Source organism: Panthera uncia, chromosome B1 (assembly GCF_023721935.1).
Source record: "Panthera uncia isolate 11264 chromosome B1, Puncia_PCG_1.0, whole genome shotgun sequence".
Lineage (NCBI taxonomy): Eukaryota > Metazoa > Chordata > Mammalia > Carnivora > Felidae > Panthera > Panthera uncia.
Window position 1 is genome coordinate 57,805,905 of NC_064811.1, and position 18,836 is coordinate 57,824,740.

The window sequence follows — 18,836 nt, forward strand, 5'->3', positions numbered from 1 at the left end:
CAATTACTGTACAATGAAGGTTTACTGACAGTCAAATAAGAATAATAAATCTACATTTAGCAGATGAGAAATCAAGTATTAATTAAGACCTATCTGTCTTTCTGTGGCATAAATGGGGAAATAGAGGTTGAGGCTATGAAACATGTAGAAAAATAGTACCTTCTTTCAATGAAGAAGCTTATTAACCATTAGGGGAAAAAAAGACATTAAGTACATGAAACAAAAGACTACTAAGAAATAACATCAGCACCTCATGGTATATACTTAAATGCTAACTAGATAAAGTTTAGAAAGGGAAAGTACAATTTTCGTCGAAACCTTAAAGAGAATCAAACTTCTGATTAGGCAGGAAAAAAATTGGCAGTATTTTTTGGAGAAGGTAGAGAATTGTAGATAATGTGTTACGGGAAAGGGAACACAATATGTAGATGGTACTTCCTTTTGTTTTTCAACATTTAAATGCCAGTAAAAATTAAAAGAGAAAGGAGTTCCCTCTTACTATCTTCTGTCCCCTTTGCTGGTCTCCCTTTCCAACAGCTTTCCTAACTACTGGCAACTCCAAGATGCTCTAATTTTTTTTTTTAACCACTAATATAAATTTTCCTTCTATATATTACCTCACAGACATTTCATCTTTTTTTGTACACATCACACCCATTTTTACCTCTGTGTTTGCCATGTTACACAACTTTAATGCCCCATTACAATGGTTACTTTGCCTTCCTTTGGCTCAGAATTTTCTACCTCCATATATATAGTCAACTCCTACATTTCTTTTAAAGTCCAGTTTAAAACCCCATTCTCTTAGCAAGCTTTGAAATGTCGGGCCACTACTAATATCTTTCATCTACTTATAACACTTCCAGTACGTACTGATTAGGTCTACAAAATGCTCTATTTTAATTTCTTAATCTATATACTTTCTAATCTAGTGGTGGTCACAAGGATGTTTTAAGTTTCTTATCATGGGGATATTACTGATGTGTTTTATATGCATTATACCATTTAATCCTCACAACAACCCGAGAGAAGGATATTATCCTAATTTTAACAGATGGAAACTTAAGACCTTGAAAGAAAACTCGTGTTTCTTCAAAGGATAATTTACTAAAGGAAATATTAGCATGACAGTAAAGAAAACAAAGATAACTCAGGTTTTAATTAGCTACCTAATATTTTTAAAAATTAGTAATTAAAATTTAACTTCCTTTCAATAATCATTCTCTGAAGGGAAGTTGAGATAAGAAACTTAAATTCATTTGGTGCCTTTTTCCATCTTTGGCATGTTTTTCTCGTAAATCTGTCTACAATGTTATTCTGATCCATTTCTATGCCACAATTCATATACTGAGATACAAAAGTTTAAGAGGACTATTATTACCTGTTCTTAAGTACAAACTCTAAAAAGAGAGTTCTTACAAAAGGAATTAAAAGCTCAGAAAACACCATTCATATAGGGGGAATTATGTTACACAAATAACACTCTAATTTCAAATTTTTCAGAAGTTACATTTTTGGTTTGATGTATTTGCTATGCTTAGTATTATATGCATACTTGTGGTTTATATTCTTCTTAATATCCTTGATCAATTTTTTAAATAGTTGTTTTTTGTACCAACTATGTAAAACCAGCATAGTTATGGGAGACTAGGAAAACAAAAGTAGTTCTGTAAAATTCCAGAAAGCATCTTTAATAGAAGTTAATATTGTACAACTGGCTCTGAACACTGGTCACAATTCAGATAGCTGAGGTTCTGTTCTACAATAAATCTATAATAAACAAATCTTTGAATTCAAGAATAAGGTCCCCAACATACGCTAGCACTATCTTTATGAAATATACAGATACATTTCATGTATGTATTTCACCAGTCTTACCATGCAAGCCTCCATTAGAGCAGTGTGCATTTCATCTGTTTTATGCTCTTGATCTGCCCCTGCTTCCAAAAGAAATCGCACCATCTCTAGGTGTCCTAAACCAAAAATGTGTAAGATTATTATAAGATATTTTATTATTCCAAAAAATGTAAGAAAAAGTTACAGTATTTTAAAAAGTTATATTTAACTTATAGCAATAAATTTATAAGCATAACACTAAAGTCAGCTACAAGCCACCCTCAACTGTCACACATAAATTATACAAGTGATTCTTGCTCTTCTACTCTTTACCCTGTTGCCGCTACTACAACCCCAATGCAACTAAGCAAAGATGTCACTGAAATCTAAAACCCCAAATAACCCTTCTATAACCTTTTCTAAGAGCTGAGGTATGCTCTATTTATTTATGGTATGGAACAAATTAGCTTTTGTGAATTAGTTGCCTGGGATAATAATAATTGAAGTTATTTCTATGAGGAAATGTGTTTTTTAAGTTTCAATTACTAACTCATAAACTTTTTAAGAACAATCTGCCTGTAAATTGGGAACTGTATATATAAAAAAATATTTTCGAAACCACACCATTTAGTTTACACTTACGCATTTATTTAGATATCATACACATACACACACACACACATATATGTGTACATAATATATACATACACACACACACACTCTTACCCTTGTATTTACATTTATGTAGTTTCAAATAAACCATATGCTTCAGTTCAAATAAAGACATCTTACGAGTAGTTAAAAAGACAAGGACTTCAGACACTATTCAAGTAACAATAGAAAAGTGACTTAATTTTTTTCCAATATTGTTTGTTAAGAGTTGCAGTCAATGCTCAATCAGGACCAAGGGGAAGGAGCAGATGGTAAAATCATAAACAATTAAAACTAACTTCAATAAGTAACTTAGCATCTGCCGTATTTTGTTTTTGCTACCCACCTACCTCCCTTTCCTCTCTGTCATTCTCCCTTCCCAAAGATCCACATCAACGTTCAGTCTCAGCCTGAGTTCTATCCCTTCCGCATCTTCTCCTTGTCAATCTATGTCCTAGAAGACCTCACCCAAAATTAGAGGAAAGGGAGAGGGTCCATGGTTCCTTGTAAGTAGCAGAGATGTTCTCCACCAGCTCAGTTCTATATCCAGCTTCTAATTAAAGCCCGCAAGCCCCAACCTCAGACGCCCCTTGGAAAGCAGGGTGGGGCTATAAGCAAAGGAGAGAGGGAAGAGTAGTTATATGTAGCCCGGTCTCAAAGCTCTTCTGGCCAGCTGGGACTAAGTGGTAAAAACAGCCAGTTCCGGGTTCAAAAGTATTTGTGAAAAGGGGAGAGAGACACCCAATCAATCAGCCTGTCCTGGAGAGGCTGTCCCAAGGCTTAATTCCTCTCCTCCCAATGAACATAAGCCTCTGCCTAATTACCAAACAGTACTAGGGAAGTAAGGGATCTCAGCTGTGTTTCCTAACCATCCTTACCTGAAGCTCTGTTAACACCAATCAAAAGCACTTTAGATAGAGCATATTTTCACATTTAACTTATATTTTAGTCATGTATGTATTTAAGGGTTATTTTAACCATTGTTTGTAAAGGAAATTTTTCCAGATGACCTTACACAACCTTGGCCACTCTAAAATAGAATGAAACAAAACAACACCAGAGCCAGTACTAGGGTAGGGCAATCAAGGGCCTACGTGTAAAATTTAAGGAAGTGTTCTCTCACAAGCTTGGTGGGTGAAGTGATTCAGCCATTGAGAGTAAGTGCCTCCTTGAACTCTGTACCTTGCCTTGTAAGCGCTGTTTCTTGACACCTAATGGTCAAGATTATCACTTATTTTATGATACAAAGATGACACAGCTGCAGATGGTATGAAAGCAGACATAAAATTTGGTTTTTAAAAAGTTCCTTAGTTAATAGCCATTTATCTGTCGAAAGGGTAGACTTTGAGAAGTATTGGCTCTGTGGTTATCTTTTTTAGAATCTAGAATCTAGAGCATTAACTAGCTGAAGACCAAGACACTTTCCAGACAATTGTCTTGCCCTCTCAAAGGAGGGTATATTTCTGTATTACCCATATTTTCAGGTTGATTGACATCATTTAAAATATCACATACCCCTTTTATATTCACATATACATATACAAAGGTATGGGTACGTGTTTTTCTCACTTTCAACCAGCTCTTCCTTCTAACTTTATGAAATGTATTGACGATACTCTAGAATTGTTCTTTAGAGTTCAAACTCTCTTCACACCACTTTTCATTTCTCAAATCTCCTCCAGTCTCTTCAATTTTTCTCCTTTCTTCTTAGTATCATGAGAAATAGCTTAAGAACATTCCTATTAATGGATCATTCTAGCTACTTTGATTGTATTTACGTCTAAATTTATAGGCTAAATACTTCTGGAGTCAATAGGATTCTTTCGTGTGAACCATGAAAAATATTCTGACACAAAAACCATTAAAAAGTACAGTGCATAATTAAAATTAAATAACTGTTTCTGATAAAACAACTGAATCATGTAACAGTCATTTTTCATTGACATATATTTATAATATTAAGTCTATATTTTAAAATTTTACATATTAAACTCTGAAACACTTTAAACCCTTTTAGGTTAATTACATACCATATTCTATTGCCACCTCTTAATTTGCTTTTTAATTTAAAAACTCTATTATATAAAATAACTGTCATCTCATGTACTTAAAAACTTTGTTTTAAAAAAATGTTTTATACCGTACCTTTGTAACAAGCTAATGTAAGGGCACTCTCTTTAAATTCATTGGAATGCGTATTAATGCCAGCCCCATTTTCTAGCAGCAATCTGGCTACTTCCACATGTCCAGCACTTCCAGCTTCCATAAGAGGAGTATGACCATTTTCATTATGGTCCTCGATACTAGCACCGGATTCCAAGAGCACCTTTACAACATCTACATAGCCTCCAGCACAAGCGTATGTAAGTGCTGTATTGCCTATTTTAAGAAAAACAAAAAGACATTAACATAAAATATCAAAATAAAAAGATCCTAATTTAGCATCAGGAAGAAAACTGAAACGGGAGACTATAATTTTAATAAATTTAGAAAATATATATCATTCCTTTCCCATTGCCTTTTATCTTATTGAAATCAACTCCCAATTCTTTCCATTTAGTATCAGGGTCAAATATATATGGAAAATAGACACACTTAACACGACTGTAGAGTTATCAAAGAACTGAGCAATTCTGAAACTAACTTTTCATATAAAAAAAAAGTTATGTTCATTGTAACCTTAATTGGAGAAATGTTTCAGAAGCTTTATTTTGGGAGGATAATTATTCATCATATATAGGTACATCTCATACTGTTCCTTTTAATTATACATATTTGATTTCCTACAAATTCAATTATCAGTTAACTGATCAAAGCTACATAATTTCAAAAACATTCCTTCTTGATGATAAAAATCTCCTGTGTTACAAGGGGAAAAAAAAAACCTTCTGGGTAAAATAACGATTTCTAAACCCCTTCCAACCAGAACCCGTAAGATCATAAAAATTCTTTCAATTATTTAACAAATTTGAAAATCCTGCATGAAGATGCACAAAATATATTTTCATTTAATTTTTAGAAGTTTTATATAAATCCATCCATGCCCAAGTTTGAAAAAAAAATAAAGTTAGTTTAAACTAAAGTCATGTCCATTGTAGGACACAATGTTTTCATAATTTTTTTTTTCTATAGGCCACAATTTAGTAACAGTAGACAATGATAGACCTGCCTTTTGTTCCATATCCTTCTTGTTTTCCCTATCTTCCCTTCCCTTCTTCCCTGAAAAATAGGAAACCTGGATTGAAGAACTATAGCCCATTTCCAAGAGGGTAGTCCTTCTAACTGGGCCAGTGTTTAATTTAATCTAAAAGAACCTCAAAAGGCCAAGTAATCATCCTCAGACACAAAAGAGAAACTTTATTCAAAATATTTCTATACTTTAAATCTAATGCATACACTTAGGAAAATGTGCAGTACTTCATAATTAGAGCACTGCAAAAGCTGTACTAATGATGATTTTCATGTGACATAGTTATTACCAAAAGGTGCTAATATTTAACAAAACTTAAAGAAGAAACATGAATAACCTGTTGAAGACTGTGCATTGACATCGGCTTTATGAGCTAGCAGCAACTTCACAATTTTGACATGTCCTCCATTAGCAGCAGCCATTAAAGGTGTAATGTCACCTTTGATTCCCCTATCTTCCACATTTGCATGCATTGCCAACAAAACCTTATGAAAGAAAAAGTTTAAATGATATTAGAAAACAATATATTCATCAAAACATGTGGAACATGTTTACGTTAACACCTACCTAGTGATTTATAGTCACAGCCCATAACCACAACATGTATCTAACAAAAATTTGTTGAAATGAGCCTAATGGTTGAGTTTATTATTTCTTGTCTAAGTAGGCCAGATTAAAAAACAAAAACAAAAATAGCCCATGTGCTTTATTTTGATACTACAAACCTGTGCAAGCTCATAGTATCCAGCAGAACAAGCTAAACAAAGGAGGCTCTCCCCTTCCTCAGTGTGCTCATTTACGCTCCGCCCTTCAATGAGTAACTTTCGCACAGCATTTACATCTCCTTCTGAACAGGCTTCTGCCAAACTGCGGCTATTAGGGAAGAATATTATAACATCAGCATATAAAAATGTTAAAAATTACACACCATAAGTATTGATTTTTGAGGTTAATCTGGACAGTCGTGCTAAACAAGAATGATCACTTCAATATGATCCATAAGAAACAGAAAACTGAAAATGACTCAGTTCACTAAAATCTACTCATAAAATTCACTGAATTAGAATTATCAACATTATAAGATGTTTATAGCTATGCACTGAAGTACAAAGCCCACTTTACTATCACTGGAAAAAACCCAAAATTCTAAAACATAAAATTTATGGAAAATCACATGAACAAAATACAGGTAATAATTATACTTCCTTTTTGCTTGGTCATGAGAAAACTTATATAAAAGTTAATAAAAATGTATTTAATAAAACAGGTAAAACTTATACTAATTATAAAGGTCTACTTGAATCCTTCCATCAATTAAAGGGAAATCAGACAGGAAAGTTACAAGCATATAATTTTGAGTAAAATATGAATAAACGATAAGGAAATTCTTTTTTGAAGTATTTACTTATGTATCGTATTTTGTCGAAATCTGAAAAATACCCAGGCGAGACAAATGCTAAATTCAAGCAAAAGGAAAGTAGAAAAAGTGGAACAACAGAAAATTAGACTGAGAGTAAAGTGTTTGCCCTATAAACTTCCCAAAATAATTCCAACTATGGACATTTCTAAAAATTCTCTCTATTTTTGGATAAAACCCATCCGAAGAAAAACACTAAATCCAGTGCTCTTAACATTCTCTTTATTTCAAATATAAGTCAATTCTTATATCATCCTTTTCAAGGTCCTGTCACTTCTGGTACTGAAGTCATCCATGGAACCTCTTTTCTATACCTTTATTATTACTGCCACCCAGATTCAAGAACATCATGTTTAGCCTGGATTAATGGCAAAGTCTCCTAAACAGTCTCCCTGCTGTTACCTTTGTTTCTCTTCAGACTCTTTCAACATGGCAGCCTGAGAGATCTTGTTTAAAGGAAAGTATATCATGGCATTCCTCTGTTCAGAATCCTCCATTTGGCTTCTGATCTCACACTAAAAGCCAAAGTACTTACAAGAGCTGTCCAGTGGTAGGGTCTCACACTCCTACTTTTTACCTCTCTGGTTTCATCACCTATTCATCACTCTTATTCTTTCCACTTTAGCCACACTGATTGGCTTTCCTGCTTTTCATAAAAAATGCTAATTAAGCTCCAACTCTAAGATACCTGTATTTGCTGTTCCTCTGGCAAGACCTCTCAGACACAGCTCACACCCTTACCAATTTCAGGTCTTTGCTAAAATGCCACCTTTTAAGGGAGGATCTCCTTGACTACTCTTAAAAATGCACCATGACTTCCAACCTCAAACGTTGCCCTGGCACTTTCCCATTCAACTTTTCCCCATAGTTCTCATCATCGTGTGCCATGTTACATATTTTACTTACTTGTTAACTGTATTGTCCCCTTACCTACGTCAATGTCTTGAACAACACTTAGTGTCCTTGTCTCGTAATTTCCCATTTTAAAGGACACTAACAGTCCTCAGACCCAGTGTTCTCTATTACCTTTAAACAAATGTAAGACAAATCCTTCCTACAAGACATTTCTGTGTAAGAACATATCTTTTCTCTCTTTCACATGGACTCTTATATTTTCTTTCTTCCTCAGGCACACACACACCCTACTCTACTATCCCATTCAGGCTTGCATTCAGACATTTCCATATGTGTATGCTAGCTTTAAAACAAGCTTATAGGAATTACTGTAGCAACAGTTCAAATTTCAAACTTATGAGATCTGGCACATGGCACCACACTTAACTAATAAAATCTAGCATATAACATCAATGCACTCCACTATACTTCTCAAGCTTTGCTGAATAAATGATTGTCACAAACATGCTCTGTTCTTCTAATATACTCAATGCCAAAGAATCAGTGACTTTTTATTTTTCTGTTCTATTTCCTGCTTGAACTAGCCTTAATATACTCTTCAAGGTGCTTTTAACTTTCTTTCTTGACAGTCTAAACAGGCACCATATTTAAGAGAATATCAATAATATTACAGGGTAGTAAAACTGTTAATTAAGAAACAGAACTTGAAGTTAACAAAAGAAAGAGGGTCAATCTAAGAACAGTAAATTAATAAAAACACAAAAATCTAAACCAATGAAGATGAATACAGAGCCAAGAGAAACAGCAAATTTTCTTGTTAATACTATACAACTTCTTTTTCATGCTCTTAAAAGATGTTACATAAAAACACTATTATACAAAGATAATCCTTTTTTTTTTTTTTTTTTTTTTTAAAGAGAGACAGTGGGTACAAGTGAGCAAGGGGCAGAGAGAGAAAGTGAATCCCAGGAGAAGAGTTGGGGAGGGATGGCAGAGAGAAGTGGGACTCACCAAAGTGGGGCTCAAGCTCACCTGACATGGGACTCAAACTCATGAACCCTGAGATCACGACCTGAGCCAAAGTCAGATGCTTAATGACTGAGCCACCCAGGTGCCCCAAAAGACAATCCTTAAATGCTATTTTTTACACTCTAAACCCATATATAAAAGAATACTCCCATTTTCTCAACTGGTTAAAGGCAACTGCTAAAACAAGCCTCTGAGTAATCAAAAAAATGTAACATATTAATAATTCTTTTACATTTGCTTCCTTAAAGCTTATATCCATTTTTCATATATTATCCATAATTGGTTGTATATATGAGATGGTATGATTTTTATTGAGTGAGATCACCAGAAAAACTTAAAATAGCAAAGTCACAAAATATTCACTGAGCTGTAACTATAAAGTACTATAGAAAAGAAATTATAGGGGATACAAAAATAAAATCCCTGGGACTCACTTACATTCAAATTATGGGAACTAGATCCATGATATTTTTTGAACATTCATAAAACAAATAAATTAAAACCTTGCTATTTAAAATGGTCAGAACAGGGGCGCCTGGGTGGCTCAGTCGGTTGAGCATCCGACTTCGGCTCAAGTCATTATCTTGCGGTCTGTGAGTTAGAGCCCCGCATCAGGCTCTGTGCTGACAGCTCAGAGCCTGGAGCCTGCTTCTGATTCTGTGTCTCCCTTGCTCTCTGCCCCTCCCCCACCCATGTTCTGTCTCTCTCTGTATCAGAAATAAATAAACATTAAAAAAAAAATTTTTTTTTAAATAAAATCAAATGGTCAGAACAATGCACATGAACTAGAAATGGCATGACTAATTAGAAAGCATTTATTTCTTTGTCACCAAAACATTAAAAGACAGCAAAATCTATTAAATAAGCAAAAGCTCTTTTATAACATATTGGCTGAGAAGTCAGTCTTGCATCACTGGTGTCTGAGCTTTGCCACTTGTCAGCTATTTGATCTTGATTAAGTTATTTGCTTCCCTTGAGCTTTTCATGAGTCAAACGAGAGTAAAAACAAAATCCATTGCTTTAGGGCTTTATGTGAGTAAAAACGAGATATCACACATAGTATTTCACATATACTTCCATGCCATACACAAAAATAAAAGCTCAGTGAACATTAGCTACTTTTAAGAAAACGTTTTTATATCAATCACAGAGAAAATGTTCTTACTTGTCCGACTGCCCTGCATTCGCTGTGCTTTCAGCTCTCATCCGGGTAAGTGCAGCAGCAGCTTCATCCAACGCACAACTAACAGACGACGTCAACCTCCGAAGCACTTCAGGATCTGCAAAGGCTTTACCATCAGCCGTAGATAATTTGCCTATTCCTATTATATTATTTTCACACCAATATGGACACACCCAAAAGGAGAAACAAAGCAAAAGTCAAGTTACTTAACTCTATATATGTTAGCAAACAACCTTCAAATGTTACACTTGACATATATATTGTCTGCCTGGAATCTTTTGGGAAATCACTGTTCTCCAATTCTCTAATAATCTTATTCCTTCCATGTGGTCTGTAAGTGCTTGACCCTGTGACTCTCTGGTGCCAGAAATGGGTCTTTGGCCTATGCTGGAACAATTAGGAGTCCTCACTCAGACTTTTGCGTTGGTTTGGTAGGACCTATATGTTCAAAGGTTACTAAATTGCTAAGATGTGAGTGATGAGCTATTTGGCGACTTTCATGACTACGGAGAAAAAAAGACCACACAAAATACGTCAATTAGAGGAGAGGAGGGCAGAGAAATATAAAGAAAACAGAGTTCTGATAACGTTATTTTAGTCCCAGGAATCAGAACAATCCCCATACTTTCGGTAGATCCCCACTTTTGCTTAAGACTGTTTAGGTGGCTTACTACCACTTGTGACCAAAAATGGCCTAACAAGACATAATAGGCCATACATACAAAAGATAACCTATATATAAGCACCTATTTATTTCAAATTACATCTATAACTTATTACATGTACTCAAAATCATATCTAAAAATCATTCAGAACAGCAAAAGAAAACAAATTCAAAAGCAGAACTGGTTAGTAACCACCTGCATGAATATAATTTACTGCTTTTCCAGATATCACTACAAAGCAAATTTATCTTTAACCTTTATTATTCTAACTCAGTGGTGCTTAATCCAGGCTGCCCATCTCAGCAGAGCTTTTCAAAAATACAGATGCTAAGCTCTCCTCCATCTAAAGATGTATTAAGTAAGAGGTGGGGCGTAGGCATACATATATTTTTAAAGTGCCAAGATTCTAATGCACAGCCAGGATTAAAAACATCTGCTCCAACTTGAAGATAAACACCTAGATATTTTGGATCACTACTCCTCAACATGTGGTACATGGACAAAAAGCATTGCTGTCATTTGGGAGCATGTTAGAACTGCAGAATTTTAGGCCCGAAGATTTACTCATCCAAAACCTGCATTTTTAAAAAAAAGATCCCCAACCAATTCAGAGGCACAGTAAAGTTCAAGAAGCACTATCACAGGTTTTAAAGCAAACTAATTAACTAAGACATCAATCCAAAAAAAACCACTCAAATGGTAATAGTAAACATATCCTTTCACATTGGAAGGGCTTAATAACATCATATAAGTTTGTGTTTAAAGTTCACAAAAATTGGGGTGCCTGGGTGGCTTAGTCAGTTGAGCATCTGACTTCGGCTTAGGTCATGATCTCACGGTTCATGAGTTCGAGCCCCATGTCGGGCTCTGTGATGACAGCTCAGAGCCTGGAGACGGCTTCACATTCTGTGTCTCCCTCTCTCATTGCCCCTCCCATGCTCACACTGTCTCTCTCAAAAATGAAAATAAATAAACATTTAATAAATTAAAAAATAATAATAAAGTTTTACAAAAGTTTATACTTATCTCCTTTTATTTCTGAAAAATCCAAGATATCAAATACTACATCTTATAGAACCAAAAATAATTCTGGCAGGAAACCGTTATGATTTTAGATATTACAAATGGTCAGACCAATCAAATTTGGTATGTGTTACAATCAAGATGTGCAAGGAATAAAGACAGTCTCAGTCTGATAAAACTGATACCTACTATATAATTTGTGTCACTAAAAATAAAATCCAACCATAGTCTGAATCTGCTATAGTAGTATTTATTAAGATATTTATGATTAGTTAAGTATCCTAACACTATAGAAACCAAAGCCACAGATGCATTTTCACATGAGACAATAGCTCCAATTTTTTAGCCAATTCAGATCAGTTATATAACAATTATTTGTCAATAACAGCAAGAGAACTAGGGAAGAGGATATATCTGGATTAGCAGAAAGTAACCACTGCCTTAAAAAGAAAGAACAATGAAAACAAAATATTCCATATTAAATTTTTATCTTCTCATATCTTCATAAGTAAAGATAACCATTTTAGTAAATATAACTAGGTAGGAAGTAACCTAAGATATAAATGGTAACCCTTCAAATAACACACTGATTGAAAATGAATTCATTGTAGCTACTCTGGATTATGATGATCCTTTTTTTACTGGTCTTATCCAGTTATTAAATATTAATCAATGAAGATCAAAAATCAGAAAAGATGTGGTCAAATGATTCTTTCCCAATTCTAACATTTAATCAACTGAACAACAGAACCATGTCACTTGTGACCAAAAATGTCCTAATAAGGCAGTATAGGCTACATAAAATACAGAAGAAAAAAAGTACATTGAAAAATTACCTACATTTCTGATTTTAAGATAATTATTTTCTCTTTTTTCCCTAAGACTTACTCAACCTAATTCCCACTTATGAAGACAAAAAAAAAAAAAAAAAAAAAGGAGAAATAATGGACTTAGCAGAACAGAATAAACAGAAACATAGATATCAAAAGAGAAACAAGGTGATCAGCCCATCAGGACTCAGGAAGTACAGGTCCCAGATACAGGGGTGAGGCTTGGGTCATTATACAGAGAGACTAGCTGAACACTGTGAGAAGCAGTCAAACACTCAAAGACTCCATTCCCAAACAGCACAGCCAGATGATTGTTCTCTATAGAAACCAACCAGAAAGGCCCAGGATTAGTAGTCATCAGATACAGATGAGAAAGAGACGTTATACTAAATGGAAATGAAGATTAAATAAGTGTATGCATGTCAAACAGTGAGATCCTCAGCCTCTTCCCACTCTAAGCTCCCAAAATTCAGGTAGCCAGGTTTATCATTCACCAGACAAAAACTGGTAAATGTCTCTGTCAAGAAATTGAAAAACCCCAGAGAAAACACTTAAAGATACTGACATTTGGGGAGTTCTCAAAGAAATGAAAGGGTCTCTACCAAGTCACTGTGTACTGGAAATTCTACAATGTTCCCAAGATTACCCAGCTCTGGTGAACTCACTCTATGTAATTCTTGGGACTGTGGATTTGATAGCTTTTATCCCCATGATTAGGTTACATAATGTGGCACAGTTGACCTAAAGACAGGAATATTATCTGAGTGAGACTGACCTTATCACATGAGCCCATGAAAAACAAAGCTTTTCTAGGCTAGTTGGAGAAAGGGAAATCAGAGATTCTTACCATTAGAAGGATTCTACTGTGCTGGCATGAAGATGGACTGGGCCACATGTTAAAGAATGAGGGCAACCTCAAGAAGGTAAGAGCAGCCCCAGCTGACAGTCCACAGGAAATCAGGATCTCAGTCCTACAACTCCTATCAACAACAATAAGCCTGAAAGCAGATTTTCTCCTACAGCCTATAGATGAGAACTCTACTCATCAGCAGATACCTTGATTTCAGCCCCTGAGACTCTGGGCAAGAAAATTTAGCCACACTATGTGCCCATATGTCTTTATTTACAGAAGCTAAGGAATAGTAAATGTCATGCCACTATGTTTAGAATAAACTGTTGTGCTGTAATAGTAAACCAATTATATAATATATATCATTTACAATATATAATAAATACTGCATAGTGAAACCCACCAGTTGACAAAACATGCACATATACCTTCCAGTGTAGCTTTTTATGGCTATGCTATTGACTAAAAAAACAAAAACAAAAACAAAAAACCAGACTTTTTTTGTAGAAAATCCGAAATGTAAAGGGCAGCCAAAATATTCAAAATGTGAACAAAATTTTAAATGCCGAAAATTCTAATGATATGGAGAAGGAAGACATAGGAAAAGTTGCAGAGATAGCAGACTACTATAAATAAGTGTGGCATTAACTTTCAGAACTGCAACACCAGAAATTAGGAGACAATAGAGTAATAATTTCAATAGTCTGAAAGTTATTTTTACACTAGAATTCTATACGTAGTCAAACCATCAAGTATGAAGACAGCATCAAAGGCACTTTCAGACAGAATCAAAAACTCTTATTTTTCAGGCATACTTTCTCAGGATACTTAAACCATGATCAATCTCTACACCATGAAAAATGAAACCACAAGAGTGGTTCTGTGATACACAGGAAATACATACACTATGAATGACTGTTCATGCCAAAGCCAAAATGAATCTGAATCTGGTCAAATATCTGGGTCTGAATTCTGATTTACAGGAAATACAACATGCACAAGTGCCATAAAATGAGTCACATAAAATCTATTTATTCAACAAATAAGTAGGGGGGAAAAAGAGGAAGAAGGAACCTGTTAACAATTAAGAACTCAAATTAACTTGAAACTTTAACATGAAAAACACGTATAATTTTACATACAAAAATATGTAAATATGAAATAGGTGAAGGAGACTAAGAGTACACTTATGATGATCACTGACTATGTATAGAATTGCTGAATCACTGTACTGTATACCTGAAACTAATATAACACTACATGTTACCTATACTGGAATTTAAAAACTTATACAAAAAATGAAAAATTTGTTTGGATCCTAATTTAAATAAACCAACTAAAAAAGACCATTATGAAACAAGTGGGGAAATCGAACACTGACAGGGTATTTGGCAATAATGATGGAATTAGTATTATTTTTTTCTTTATATGCAATGGTATTCGGTTATTTTTTTTAAAGGTCTTAATTTGCAGTATATACTGAAGTATTTATATATGAAATTATATAATGCTTAGTTTGCTTTAAATTAACATGGAGGGGAGGGGTAGGGGATCTCAGCAGGGTGGTAACAAATTAAGATGAAACAAGACTGTCCACGCACTGATGGCTGTTTAAGCTGGATGATGGGTATTCCCTCTGGGTTTATATGTAAAATATTTCATTTAAAGAAAGAAATAAAGGAGAAAGGGAGACAAGAAGAAGAGGAGGAAGGAGGGGGGGGAGGCTAGCTACTGCAGAAAAAACAGGGAAAAAATGGTAATAAATACAGAAATGAGAAAATGAGGCAACTATTAGTATCTATGGAAAGGAACTCTTCCTCCATTAGTAGTAACTCCTTTCATCAGCTGAAATCTACTTTCATGTAGCATTTTTCAATCTGGTTCTGCCTCTTGGGAGCACAAAAACAAAAACAAATATCCCTCTTATATTCAACCTGAGGTTTCCCATCTTCAGGACAAACATTCTCTTTTCCTCTTACGACACATTTTCAAATAATTTCACAATTCTCATTTCTCTCACATAAACTCCCAGAGCAACACCAAATTTCTGGCAAATGCTAACATTCTGTATCAACTATTCTGTACAAATAGTTTTCTATCTTCCAGAACAGAACCTTGCATGTGCCCCTACTATGTTTTCATTTGTATTTGGTCAAGATCCCTTTAATAATCCATTCTATAATTTTACTCAGGATAGAAATCAAATTTAACCATGAGTGCTTCAAATATTTAGATGCTGTGTTACAAGATATTTATTGAAAGGATTACCAAATACTAGTAGGTTGGTTTTATGCTATATAATAAAGTAGCAATTTGCATGTACTGCATGTACACTGTATAGCAAATCAGGATGCTAAAAAAATGATCAATTAATGTTCACAACATATTTATATACACTTTAGAAAAATTAAAGTGGACAGAAATCTGGTTATTTATAGTTATTTAAAATGATCATAGAGGGGCGCCTGGGTGGCTCATTCAGTTAAGCATCTGACTTTGACTCAGGTCATGATATCATGGTTTGTGGGTTCAAGCCCCATGTCAGGCTCTGTGCTGACAGCTCAGAGCCTGGAGCCTGCTTCAGATTCTGTGTCTCCCTCTCTCTCTGCCTCTCCTCCGCTCGTGCTATCTCTCAAAAACGAATAAATGTAAAAAAAAAATTTTTTTAACGATCACAGAGATTTAGAATTTCTTTTCCTTTATATTTTATATATATGGTGCCAAATCTTTGACTATGTATATAATCTCTAATTAAAACACTGCTCTTATGGGGTGGCTGGGTGGTGGCTCAGTCGGTTGAGCGTCCAGCTTCAGCTCAGGTCATGATCTCACGGTTTGTGGGTTCGAGCCCCGCGTCGGGCTCTGGGTTGACAGCTCAGAGCCTGAAGCCTGCCTCAGATTATGTCTCCTTCTCTCTCTCTGCCCCTCACCTGCTCATGCTTTGTCTCTGTCTCTCAAAAATAAATAAATGTTAAAAAAAAAAAAAATTAAAAAAAACAAAACAAAACAAAACAGTTTCATGTTCTAATTGACTGAGCCAGCCAGGTGCCCCTAATCATAGTAGTTTTTATTAGATTTATATGTAACTTTGGAAAATTAGATAGATTAATTACATATGTAAAGTCTGCAGACCTACCTGCAGCTTCTAGTAAAGCTTCCAGTCTGGCTTGTGTTTCTGGATCTACTGTCCTGAGGTCTGCACCATCAGCAGTACCTGACAAGAGCAACTTGGAAGCCGTTTCCAGCATTGGATTTTCCAAATCATCCTGATCCAAAATGAAAGACTCCACCTAGAAAACAAACATTAAAAAAAAAAAAAGAAGGAAGGGAGAAATGAAAGGAGAAAGGGAAGTGGTAAGAGAAGTAAATAGAAGAAAAAGGAAGAAGAGAGAAAAAATATATTTTAATGTTAAATATCATGATAAATACAATCCTAAATAAATTCAAGCGATAGATAAGCCCACTGTTTAAAGGAGAAATTACATTTGTAGAAGAACTTAAGAATGTGCTACTCATATGCAGGTCTTTTTTTTTTTTTTAACTAAAATTAGGTAATCTTTTCTATTTTAATTTAATGGGGCAAGAGTGAGATACGGGGAGCTATGAGGACTTAGACTGTGAAACCTCTGACTTTAGTAGAGGACCTAAATCAGCTGTTCTTAAAAGTTTTGCTCTAAGGACCCCTTACACACTTATAAAGTACCGCACTCTCAAAAACTTCAGAGAAGGATTAAATATATTAATATTCACCTACAATATCAAAAAAAAAAAATCACATTTGTTAATATCACCACTGGTTTTATCAGAAAAGTTTTTAAGTACTATAAAGCCCAGGCAAATACAATTTAAAATTCCAAGTTGTGCTTAAAAGGTTAATCTTATCATTGGCAACAAATACTGCCAAAAGTTTTCCTTAAAGTGACAAGCTCATTTCCATCATTTCTGATGAGAACATTTGCCAAATACCCAAGTTTGGTAAGTGTACTGTGTCCATCAGTTATATTTTCTAGTAAAAATGGCATTTCGTGAAAATAAGAATGGCTAATTCTCCTCACATCTCAAAAAACAACAACAACAACAACAACAACAACAACAACAAAAACACAGAAGTGCTTTATGTGTACCTCCCATTTTGTCACAAACAATTATATTAAAAGGGCATGTATTCAAAAGTGCAAATTTCATAAAATTAATATTTATTGCTTTCCCCAGATTATTTCTAAGGTGAAATTGGCTTTTTTTGTTAACTGTGAGTACACAGAAGAATAAACGACACTAGTACAATTTTATGCCATTGCCTTGACTACAGTCCAGCAGTTTTACCTACCACCGCTTTTGCATCATCAGTGCAAATGTCAATACAGTAAAAGAAGCAAATAACATCTCAGTATTGTTATGAAATAGTTTTGACCTCTTTGATATCCTGAAATGGTCTCTGGGACCCTGAGGGACTATGGACCCACTGAGAACCAGTAATACAGTAACATATACCAAATTCAATTTTTTAAAATGTAAAGAATTAGAATATAGCAAACACCTAAGACATGGGGAAGTCTTGTGATCTCCCTTACCATTCTGCTACTTACAAGTAAGTACTGAGCTATATTCTCCTGTTTGCTGATAAAAAGTTGATAATTACTATATAAAATATCAGTAATTTACATATTTATTTCACAAATCTAAAGTACTTCTAACACTAATAACTAAAATAGAAAAGAAATTAATAATCTAGAACACAATTATGCTCATGCCTACTATCTAAATGTAAGAAATATGAAAAAACCGTAAGCAATAAATTTTTAGCCATTATAACATCAGAAACTGAGTCATTTCATCTTTAAAAATCACCTATCTAATAACCAGGAATAACTGCTATATTTAACCAACACATATTTAATACTGAATGTTAATCTGGGAGGAAATAATATGTTTCTCTCCAAATTTCCATTAGATTAACATAGTTTAGCATGATTTCAGATTTCTAATGCTTCAAATACAAATAGACACTGAATACTCTGAAAATAATCTCTGTAAATATTTGAAAAATTTCACAAAATTTTGCAGTATATTAACTTTAGTCAATCAATAACAACTGTTAAAATGATAGGGAGTTAGGAAAAAAACAAGATTATATTCTTTTTAGTTGTAAATTATCCTTTAAGGTAGTGGTATAAGCATAAATGTTATATTTAAGAAGTAGACTTTTGGACACAATTTAGCCATAGCAAGTTGTGATTCAAAATTATAGCATAATAAAAACTATGTCTTCTTATCTTCAATGAAGGCCAGATGAGTCTTTTTAAATTT

At 34.3% G+C, this 18,836-nt stretch overlaps 1 protein-coding gene across 5 annotated transcripts in view; it reads right to left on the minus strand.

Moving 5' to 3' along the window:
- ANKRD17 (ankyrin repeat domain 17) overlaps nt 1–18,836 on the minus strand; it is a 163,063-nt gene that overhangs the window by 65,892 nt on the left and 78,335 nt on the right. For all 5 annotated transcript variants that reach the window (XM_049630614.1, XM_049630613.1, XM_049630617.1 and 2 more), the window contains exons 2-7: nt 16,666–16,819; nt 10,144–10,300; nt 6,403–6,550; nt 6,015–6,162; nt 4,633–4,866; nt 1,879–1,973 (exon numbers count right to left, since the gene is read on the minus strand). In XM_049630614.1, the coding sequence (XP_049486571.1) occupies nt 1,879–1,973; nt 4,633–4,866; nt 6,015–6,162; nt 6,403–6,550; nt 10,144–10,300; nt 16,666–16,819 (936 nt within the window). The remainder of the gene's footprint in view (nt 1–1,878; nt 1,974–4,632; nt 4,867–6,014; nt 6,163–6,402; nt 6,551–10,143; nt 10,301–16,665; nt 16,820–18,836) is intronic.